We start from the raw sequence: 10,442 nt of genomic DNA, 5'->3' as shown, positions 1-10,442 counted from the left end.
TGTGTTGTTGGGAAGAGGCCTGACTCGTCTTCGTCATGCACGCGGCCAATCAGGAAAAAGCTTTCACGGGTCTCTAGGCAGATGATCGTGTCAGCAGCCAATGAGGTGGTCGGACCAAGGGAGCGGGGACTGACAGAGTGTCAGCGTCAGAGTCCCGTGGAAAACATCAGTCTCCGTTCGAAATCCCTCAGCAAAAGATGCCGAACAAAAGCAAGAGAGAGAAGGTGAGCTGTTTAATGCTTTGGCACCTGAAAAGAGCGTTAATTTTGATGGGTGTGTCCGCGGATCATTTCACCCACCTTTTTACCCATCTGGTTGTGCTAAGCTAACCGCTAGCTAACTGCCAGCGGAAACATGACTCTGTTTTCGGATGATACATGACATGAACCCGGTCAACAATTAGCTGGCTGAACATTAAACTAACTTATGCGATGATGCTAACCAACCAAGTTAGCCATTAGCTGCCAGGTGAGTGTTGATGTAATTTGATGTTATGACGTCACTCCCAACCACACCGCTGTAAAGACATCGTTAGAACATCGCTACAATGCTCCATCTATTATTTGCTGTCTGATAAGGGTTTAGTTTATAGCGTTTTCGATCATTCACCCACAGCATGGACTTGGACCTTTTTATGAAGAGCTCATAGTGGCTTATAGCTCATAATGGCCCTAAAGTGATAACATTATTCATGGCCTCCTCCCCAAGTTTAAGCGACGTTTCTCTTATGTGTCAACAGGAAACAAGCAAATGTACCAAAAGCAGTCCAAAAAGCGCAGACGCTAACGTCAGCACCAACAAAGATGTTTCCATGGACAGCGCTGCTGATGAGGTGAGTGGACACGCTATATGTTGTGTTCCTTGGGCAACTTGGTGTGTTTACGTGTCGGCAGAGCGTCGGTCAGCGTCCCGGTGGCAGTGTACCGCCTCCCACTCAGCTGCACAAGATCAAATATTGTGGAGGTCCTCAAGTGGTGAAGAAGGAACGACGTCACAGCTCATCTCGCTTTAGTGTGAGCAGGAACAGAGAACTCCAGAAACTACCTGCTCTTAAAGGTACGAACCATCCTCCCAAAACCTGGTCCACTCCAAAACTCCTGAAACTGAAAATGTATAGAGTGAGAGTAAAAAGTATTTGATCCCTTGTTGTGTTGTTTTGCCCCCTAATAAAGACCATTCTATACTTTTAGTGGTATTCTAACAAGGGGCTGCACGGCGGTCGAGTGGTTAGACCTCACTGCTAGGAGACCAGGGTTCAATTCCACCCTCGGCCATCTCTGTGTGGAGTTTGCATGTTCTCCCCGTGCATGCGTGGGTTTTCAGCGGGTACTCCGGTTTCCTCCCACATTCCAAAAACACGCTAGGTTAATTGGCCACTCCAAATTGTCCATAGGTATGAATGTGAGTGTGAATGGTTGTTTGTCTATATGTGCCCTGTGATTGGCTGGCCACCAGTCCAGGGTGTACCCCGCCTCTCGCCCGAAGACAGCTGGGATAGGCTCCAGCACTCACCGCGACCCTTGTGAGGAAAAGCGGTAGAAAACGAATGAATGGATTCTAACAGGAAGAGACACAATATCAAAAAGAAAATAACTTTAAAGAATATATTTTAATAACCCCAAAGTCAGTCAGGATAGGCTGACTAATAAGCCTAAACCTGGTCCACTTAGGAACTACATTGGTTCCATCCATAATCCCGGTCCACTCAGAAACTGCTTAAACTGAGCCTAAACCTGATGGACTAGTCTCCAGTGAGGACTGAGGTGACCTGGTCTTTAGCCTGGTCTATGATCATCCTGCAAACACCGAAGTGGAATAAGATGCTTCCTTCTCATTGGCCCAACAGATGCTCCAGCCATGGATCGTGAGGAACTCTTTGTGCAGAAGTTGCAACAGTGCTGCGTACTCTTTGACTTTGTGAGCGACCCGCTTAGCGACCTCAAGTTTAAAGAAGTCAAGCGAGCGGGGCTCCTGGAGATGGTCGACTACATCACGCACAACACGGACGTGCTCAGCGAATCCATCTACCCGGAGGCCGTCATCATGGTGATCACAGCCTTGTCCTAGCGTACCTATGCACCCTATACACTATATATATACTGTATATACTATACTTGTGTACATTTATACTGTATGTAGGCACATGACATACCCCTACACTGAATAGGTACATTCATGTGTAGTATGCACTACATGTGGCATATATACTTTATACATTATATATCATCAACATGATTTTAATATGAAATGTCAATTCAGCAGAGCCTTGTATAAAAAGCCATATCATGAAATAGTCTCAAATGGTAAAGCGCATGTATTTCGGTAACAATCTGGCTAACCTTTCTAATGGATGTCACCCTCTGCACACATTGCTACTACATCTCATCATGTCATGGAGGAAAATTAAGAACCCTTCATGGAGGAAGATGTAGCCACCCATGCCATTCCAACTGCATCATCACACCCATGTTTTGTTTCCGCAGACATGGGGCAGATGGCGCTCTTATTTTGGAGGACGGTCACGCAAGTGTGTTCCATGTTTGGAGAATGTCTATTTACGGCTAAGACGAGCTATGTTAAAAAAATAAATGTGCTTCCCGTATTTCTTTGACTCAGAATGTGGTCACGGGGCACTGTTCCTTAGAACGTTCCTTACGTTAAAGCTGTAAAATACAACATGGTGAAAATATACTCATCCAGCGCACACACAACCACACAAGCTCTTGGAACACTCAGCATCCACTTTTGTCTTTTTTGACAGAGACATATTGGGGTAAGGACATAATGTTAAACGTGGAAGCCATAATAGTAAAACACAAGGTGGCTGGCTGCACTTTACTTGCTCTGTGCCAATGTAAGCCGTTTTACAATTACTTTAGCGCCATCCAGTGGTCGTAATTTCATCATAAGTTCATTTTATTGAAAATGCAGCTTATTTTACTACATTATAAAATCGACTTGCAGGCCATCTCTGGCCTCCAAACCGGCAGGAAGAGGGCTCAGTGCATTGGTTTAAGCACCTTGGTGCATTTGGTCCATAGAACAATGGCACGAAGAGAGTGAGCCTTTTTGTCATTCACACAGTCTCAGTGGTAACATGCGAGTTCAAGTTAAATGAGCACATTGGCATATATATTCGTAGTCTACTTTTTAAAGCAATGTTAAAGTCTGGTCTCGTTCTGGTAAACCCAAACTTGTGTAGCGTTGTTCTTGTGCCACCTTTCATATGTACATTTATAGCGTATGTAGAGACAAACCTGAATGTTATCATTGTTGTCTCTTTGCAACAGTTTTCAGTCAATTTGTTCCGGACTCTTCCTCCGTCCTCCAATCCGACCGGAGCAGAGTTTGACCCTGAGGAGGACGAGCCAACGCTGGAGGCTGCCTGGCCACATCTGCAGGTGCGCTCTGCTATGGTCCAGACATGTTGGTGGGCCTTGATCTGGATTGAGTTCAGTTCTTGAACACGATCACACTGTGTGCATCAGATGACAAGAAACTGGTCCTAGCATACAGGTCCATGTGGTCCCTGTTGTCTTTTGTATTTGACTAATTGAGCTTCCTTTCGTTTTTGTGTCTGCAGCTGGTTTACGAATTCTTCCTTCGCTTCCTGGAGTCTCCAGATTTCCAACCCAACATCGCCAAGAAATACATGGACCAAAACTTTGTTTTGTCGGTAAGATCTGAACGTCGAGACCGGGCCTCTGCAGGTCCGACTTGGGCTCTGAGGTCTGGCCGGGGTCGCTTTGACTCTTTGACTGTGACTCTTTGCAGCTGCTGGAGCTGTTTGACAGCGAGGACCCTCGTGAACGAGACTTCCTGAAGACCATCCTGCACCGGATCTATGGCAAGTTCCTGGGTCTTCGCGCCTACATCCGTCGGCAGATCAACAACATCTTCTACAGGTAAGAAGCCTCAGAACCAGAGCAGTACCGACACGGTTCGTCTGACAGTTGTTTGTGGCGTCAGGTTCATCTACGAGACGGAGCATCACAACGGCATCGCTGAGCTGCTGGAGATCCTGGGCAGGTACGACACAGGCACACCTTTACGCAGGTACCAACTTTGACCTGCGTGGCACCGTGTTGCAGCATCATCAACGGATTTGCTCTCCCGCTCAAAGAGGAGCACAAGATGTTTCTGATCCGAGTCCTCGTCCCGCTTCATAAGGTCAAGTCCCTCAGTGTCTACCACCCACAGGTCAGAGCTGAACCGCTCCTAAGCTACTTCCTGTTTCCTGTTTGGGGAAAACGAAATGGGGACATAATGTGTGTGTGTTCTGTGTCACAGCTGGCGTACTGTGTGGTCCAGTTCCTGGAGAAGGACAGCGGCCTGACAGAACCGGTGAGTCCGCTATTGCTGTAGTAACACTACTTCCTGTGCCGTGCCCTGACCTCTGATCTCTCAAGGTGATCATGGGGCTGCTGAAGTTCTGGCCCAAGACTCACAGTCCCAAGGAGGTGATGTTCCTCAACGAGCTGGAGGAGATCCTGGATGTCATTGAGCCGACAGAGTTCATCAAAGTCCAGGAGCCGCTCTTCAGACAACTGGCCAAGTGTGTGTCCAGCCCCCACTTTCAGGTACCCCTAACACCACTACCAGCACCCCCACTACTGCCTGCAATCCATACTAGAACACGAGGAACCATTCATTCATTCATTTTCTACCGCTTATCCTCACAAGGGTAAAATCACCGTAATTGCCTTTAGAACTATAAATAAACTAGATTCTGGGGTTCTTAATTTACATTTAATTTCATCAAAATTAAGTTGTATAAATAAAAAATAATATTTTTTCATTCATTCATTTTCTACCGCTTATCTTCACGAAGGTCGCGGGGGTGCTGGAGCCTATCCCAGCTGTCTTGGGGCGAGAGGCGGGGTACACCCTGGACTGGATTAACAGATGATGTTTATTCTATGGCTCACACTAATATGAATGATGGGAGTAGCACACTATTTGCACTTCTATGCTCTAACTCCGGCTGCACGACGAGTGGTCAGCACGCATGCCTCACAGCTAGTAGACCCGAGTTCAATTCCACCCTCGGCCATCTCTGTGTGGAGTTTGCATGTTCTCCCCATGCATGCGTGAGTTTTCTCCGGGTACTCCGGTTTCCTCCCACATTCCAAAATCATGCTAGACTAATTGGCAACTCCAAATTGTCCATAGGTATGAATGTGAGTGTGAATGGTTGTTTGTCTATATATGTGATTGGCTGGCGACCAGTCCAGGGTGTACCCTGCCTCTCGCCTGAAGACAGCTGGGATAGGCTCCAGCACCCCCACCACCCTCGTGAGGATAAGCGATAGAAAATGAATGAATAAATTAATGCTCTAATTCCAGAAATCTTCTATTAATATTGAATCCTAAATGAGGGAAGTCTGTATGAAGAATGCTCAACTCAACTTTTACTTCAAAAATGAACCAAACAAGTGTCAGGCATTAGTGCAGTTTTTTCAATTCAACTTTTGACAAGCTTGATGCAACCCACCAGTTGACAATCACTGATTTAGATGTCATGATGATGATGATTATAATGATGATAATGATGACAGGTGGCAGAACGTGCGCTCTACTACTGGAACAACGAGTACATCATGAGCTTGATCAGTGACAACACGGCCAACATTCTTCCCATCATGTTCCCCGCTCTCTACAAGAACTCCAAGAGCCACTGGAACAAGTAACACACACACACACACACACATTCATTGTCATTGGCTCATCTTGAGACCCTACAACATAAGTTTCCCCATGTGGTGTAAACCAAGAATAATAGGAGTGTAAGACTGTGTTGTTTAATGTGCACAGGGCTCTAATAATGTAGAAAAATACATATTTGGAAAACCATAAACAGGTTTTCTTGCTTTAGCTACAAAAATATTCTTTTTAATAAAAGTGACTCCTGCATAGCAGGAATTTTCACGTTCAGGTCAAGAACCAATGAAGTCATTCAATCACAGCCCTTTTTCAAAAGCCATCCCTCTCAGTAGCGTCGCTTTCCCGGTGTGTCAGGACCATCCACGGCCTCATCTACAACGCGCTCAAACTTTTCATGGAGATGAACCAAAAGCTGTTTGACGACTGCACTCAGCAGTACAAGAGCGACAAACACAAGTGAGACTCCACACAGCTCAGCCGCTCTTCTACGCTGAACCTGACTTTGGTTCCTTTGTGTTCCGTGTTTTGTTTGCAGGGAAAAACACAAGATGAGGGAGAGAGAAGAAGTCTGGCTGAAACTGGAAGACCTGGCGAGACACAATCCTCAGGTACACTCACCTGTCCTCCGTTGGACATTCTGCTCTTTACTGCATCATAGTACTGCAAAAATACTTAGCATGTTGGCCTCAAGGTGTCCGTTCTCTGTTTGGGCATCTGGTCTGTGGGTGTGTGTGAGTTGACCTGGGTGTGCCCCTGTCCCTCACCCCAAGTGGGATCCAAAGCACCGCACGGTCAAAGAAAATGAAGTCGTGTCAAGTAACTTCAAGGGAAACTGCACTTTTTGTCAAATTTTGCCCATCATCCACAATCCTTATGAGACTTTTCTGTACATTCTAAAGATATAAAAACAGCTAAAAAGAGGCAGCATGGTATGCAATAATTCCGCTTTCAAAAAGTGCCAACAATGCTCCGTGTTGTATGAAAAGGTTTGGCCACCCCTGGTCATGTTCCAGATGTTCCTTTGTAAATAATTGGATGTTTGGATCATTCATTCCAGGTAAATATATCATATTGCAGGACAACACAGGGATAGATGAGAAGTCAAATGAAGTTTATAGGATTTACAGAAAGTCTGCAATCATGATGTCAACTAATGTTTTTGGGGCACCCTTGTTGTTGTATTAATTAGAATACATTTAACACTAATCATTGGAACACTACATTAGATTGGTAAGCTTATTGACTCTTGACCTGCATACACAAGTGAAGCCAATCATGAAATACAAGAAAATACAGTAAGTATTACGTGTCATCATGGCTGTGAATATTACTACATGGTAACAGCATGGATATAAAACATTGTTTAAAGTTTTTTGTGTGTTGGCTTTTCCTCAGAGCAACAAACTCCTCCCTCTCCGCCCTGGACTCCACCCACAAGAAGCGGTCAGTGTTTTTTTTTATAGTCGTTGGCCGTGTCTCATTTGGAATACTCTATACAGTAATCAGTGTACACTTGAGTTACAATAACAATCACAGTATTTGCTAGTGCCTTTCCATCGCTGTGGGTTGTTCCTTTACTGCCATTATTAGTTAGTCCCGCCCCTCTGCTCCGTAGCCAAGATGTCAACTATTGAGGGTGGTCAGTGCCCATCACGTATACTCATGGTTTTCAGTACAACATCCGAGCACTGTTCAGTGTGAATGCACTTATGCACTCCAAAGTGTGTAGTTCCTGTGCTGAGTTGTGTGTGCGTGTGCATAGATGGCGTCCTGCTCGGTAAGCGGGGATGCAGACGTCCTGACACTGGAGGACATTCAGCTGCTGAAGAAGACAGTGGCGAGCCAAGCAGCGCTGGTAAATAGATTCGTCTCGACACCGGGAGGCGGCAACGTAACCGCCGGTTGTTTGTCGTCAGGTGGTGAAGGACGCCAAGAAGGACAAGGTGGTGATGAGGAGGAAGTCGGAACTCCCGCAGGACGTTTACACCATCAAAGCTCTGGAGGCGCACAAGAGGGCTGAGGAGTACCTAACAGCCAATCAGGAGGCTCTCTGACTGAGGGAGGCGGTCCACGATGCCGCCCCCGTCCCCATCCTGGCTTTGAGGCCATCGTGGAGGAAGTTGACCAGAGCGCCATCAGGGCGGAGCTAGATGCAAGCACCTGCTAAGCTCCGCCTCCTGGTGGCAGAGCTGCTCGGCCTGCAACTGCTCGGCAAGCTTGGCGAGCGCAAGGACGGACGGTAGGCCACACACACTTGAAGCCGTCTCTGCCTGGAGTCGACTTCAGGTGCTTGTGAGGCGCCAAGTGTGGTCACATGACGCCAACGAATCAAGTTCGCTGTGTGAGGCTTTGAGATCTGGATCAATTGTGATTACTTCACCGTCACTCCACCAGTGGGCGGAGCCAGCAAACCAGCCGTCAATGCTGCTGCCCCTTGTGACTGGGACGTGTTACTACAACTTTGATGTCCAATACATGTCACATGACCTCCTTTCAACATTGTGATTGGTCCGCACATGAAAGCTCCATGAAATACAAAACAGATCCTCCTGGTTTGTAGACTTGGTGTCCGCATGGAACACAGCAGCATCGATCAACACATCCTCGATATCGTTTGTCCGGCATGTTCTATAATATGCAAAACTAGTCTTGGAATATTGTTTTAATTTTTAATATCGATCATCCTGATTATCACCCAATGCAGGACTCTTACCTGCCGGGTTCATCACACACATGCACAAAGATAAAAATACATACTGTTGAGACAAAGTCAAATAGGGATTTAAGGAATGATTTGACATTTCCATCACGACACAAACAGCGTGACTCGCCAGGGCGTTCCGGTTGTGGCGTTCAGGTGTTGTTGCAGTGGGTACGCTGCATGGCGGCAATGCCGTGGCGGCTATGCAGGGTCCGCTGCACAACGTCCCGCCACTGGTCGTCTGAGATCTCCCGGGCCCACGGCGGAACACCCAGCGACGGCAACGCCACCGCCGCCATGGTCCTTTTCACCAGCTCCACGTGAGCTAGGGGAGCACACAGGAAGTAACGTCAGGCGTCAGGCTAACTATTGAGTATTGTTGCTTCATTAGAATTCATTCATTCATTTTCTGCCGCTTATCCTCACGAGGGCCGCGGGGGTGCTGGAGCCTATCCCAGCTGTCTTCGGGCGAGAGGCGGGGTACACCCTGGACTGGTTGCCAGCCAATCACAGGGCACATATAGACAAACAACCATTCACACTCACATTCATACCTATGGACAATTTGGAGTCGCCAATTAACCTAGCATGTTTTTGGAATGTGGGAGGAAATCGGAGTAACCGGGGAGAACATGCAAACTCCACACAGAGATGGTCGAGGGTAGAATTGAACCCCGGTCTCCTAGCTGTGAGGTCTGTGTGCTAACCACACGTCCACCGTGCAGCCCCATTAGAATTCAATAATTAAAAAACAAATGGTATACCAGCGTCCATGGGGATAGAGGCGTGGCTTCTCTCTGCTGCCGCCCCTTCTGGGTCATCCTCCTCGTCGCTGTCAGGGGGCGGGGCTTCAGGGAGGTGCAGGCCCATCACCTGCAGGTAAAAAACTTAAGACCATACAGTATGTGCGTGGTTAAACGCTAAGAAACATGGCTCACCTCCATCCTCTGCTGCAGGCTCCCTCCGAGGGAAGGTGCCTCCCCCCCGTCGTCCCCGTCCTGGCTGAGAGGCTGGTACGAGTACCCTCCTGCGTTGTTGGCTTCATCTTCCTCCAAATCCACCTGTCCCCCGGCCTCCTCCTCCTCGCCACCGCTCCACACTCCCCCCGCCGCCAGGGCTCCGTCGCATGGACTCTTGTCCTCGTCCTCAGCAGTCGGAAAGACTCGCTCAGGTCCCATGGCGGGGACCAGCACTGCAGACATCAGACATCAGCTGTCATACACTATTCTACGTCAGGGGCGAGGCAAGCATAAGGCGCATGTGCAACTGTTTCTTCCAAACAAGACAGGTAAGGAAAGAAAATGTTTTGATCAACATAAAAGAACACACAACAGGAAGATGCAGAATCTCTTCCCTTTAGCTTCCCCAGCCTTGCTCAACTCGGCTAACTTGTTGTCTTTGGACTGCTACGTCCACTAGCTGCCATAAAGTATTATCCAGAAACGCGACGCGTCGTTTACTGACATGATTCACAGTTGTGTACTTTAAGTTCGAGCGCCTCACCTGGCTGGAAGTCACCTGTTTGTGCGTGACGAGCTGCTGCACCAGGCTAGCATGGACGCTAGCATCAAGGCGAGCAGGGTAGGCGGGATTTCCGGTGACGTCATAGAGTGGCGTCGGCACTGACCAACCGAAAGTCAAAACCTTTGAGGCAGAAATGGTATAAACAACATTACTAATATCGTTTAAATACACGAAATGTTTTCATACAACTACACTAATCACTACAATTCGATGAAGCTATGTGCCGCAGCAGCTGTAAAGATTGTCTATTGAGGAGGATGACTTACGCCATGGCAAATTCATTCTTGATGTATGTTATACCACTTTGAAACATCACATTCTATCAATGACATCAAATGAACACAAGTACATTCCTCAAAGTTAACACACACAATTAGCCAATGAAACATAAATAATGACATCATCTTGGTACGTTTATAATATGAAAACTTACATACTTGCATAACGTTACATCAAAGTCAAATTTTTCCACGTTGTTAAAAATGTATGACTTTACATTCAAATGCTGCTTACCCAAATAAATCAATACTTAGCATTCACAAACAAATGGATA

At 47.0% G+C, this 10,442-nt stretch overlaps 2 protein-coding genes across 4 annotated transcripts; one reads left to right on the top strand and one right to left on the bottom strand.

The window, feature by feature from the left end:
- The first annotated feature begins 44 nt into the window (after positions 1-44).
- On the top strand, positions 45-8,713 carry ppp2r5d (protein phosphatase 2, regulatory subunit B', delta). Of its 2 annotated transcripts, XM_058064744.1 has the most exons (17): positions 48-224; positions 740-832; positions 894-1,056; positions 1,847-2,046; positions 3,291-3,401; positions 3,584-3,676; positions 3,775-3,905; positions 3,970-4,029; positions 4,092-4,200; positions 4,291-4,344; positions 4,410-4,580; positions 5,559-5,686; positions 6,019-6,120; positions 6,200-6,272; positions 7,060-7,107; positions 7,427-7,519; positions 7,581-8,701. In XM_058064744.1, the coding sequence occupies exons 1-17, from the start codon at positions 198-200 to the stop codon at positions 7,716-7,718; spliced, it is 1,794 nt and encodes a 597-aa protein (XP_057920727.1). In that variant the 5' UTR covers positions 48-197; the 3' UTR covers positions 7,719-8,701. The 2 variants fall into 2 exon arrangements, with proteins under 2 accessions (XP_057920726.1, XP_057920727.1); XM_058064743.1 differs by having other exon boundaries at positions 45-224; positions 4,092-4,344; positions 7,581-8,713.
- mea1 (male-enhanced antigen 1) lies at positions 8,301-9,995 on the bottom strand. 2 transcript variants are annotated; one of them, XM_058064763.1, is made up of 4 exons: positions 9,869-9,995; positions 9,304-9,557; positions 9,130-9,238; positions 8,301-8,690 (listed from the first exon to the last, which is right to left on the bottom strand). In XM_058064763.1, the coding sequence occupies exons 2-4, from the start codon at positions 9,541-9,543 to the stop codon at positions 8,518-8,520; spliced, it is 522 nt and encodes a 173-aa protein (XP_057920746.1). In that variant the 5' UTR covers positions 9,544-9,557; positions 9,869-9,995; the 3' UTR covers positions 8,301-8,517. The 2 variants fall into 2 exon arrangements, with proteins under 2 accessions (XP_057920746.1, XP_057920745.1); XM_058064762.1 differs by lacking the exon at positions 9,869-9,995 and having other exon boundaries at positions 9,304-9,567.
- Between the last annotated feature and the right edge of the window lie 447 nt (positions 9,996-10,442).

Source organism: Doryrhamphus excisus, chromosome 2, assembly GCF_030265055.1.
Source record: "Doryrhamphus excisus isolate RoL2022-K1 chromosome 2, RoL_Dexc_1.0, whole genome shotgun sequence".
NCBI lineage: Eukaryota > Metazoa > Chordata > Actinopteri > Syngnathiformes > Syngnathidae > Doryrhamphus > Doryrhamphus excisus.
This window is presented reverse-complemented; position numbering and strand designations above follow the sequence as displayed.

Bases quoted from the DNA above. Each gene is read 5' to 3' on its own strand.
- ppp2r5d (XM_058064743.1), top strand. From the start codon at position 198: ATGCCGAACAAAAGCAAGAGAGAGAAG. The intron at 833-893 runs GTGAGTGGACAC...ACGTGTCGGCAG, and splicing joins TGGACAGCGCTGCTGATGAG to AGCGTCGGTCAGCGTCCCGG. The intron at 3,906-3,969 runs GTAAGAAGCCTC...TTGTGGCGTCAG, and splicing joins ATCAACAACATCTTCTACAG to GTTCATCTACGAGACGGAGC.
- mea1 (XM_058064762.1), bottom strand. From the start codon at position 9,567: ATGTCTGCAGTGCTGGTCCCCGCCATGGGACCTGAGCGAGTCTTTCCG. The intron at 9,239-9,303 runs GTGAGCCATGTT...TTTTACCTGCAG, and splicing joins GCCTGCAGCAGAGGATGGAG to GTGATGGGCCTGCACCTCCC. The intron at 8,691-9,129 runs GTATACCATTTG...GTGCTCCCCTAG, and splicing joins CTCTATCCCCATGGACGCTG to CTCACGTGGAGCTGGTGAAA.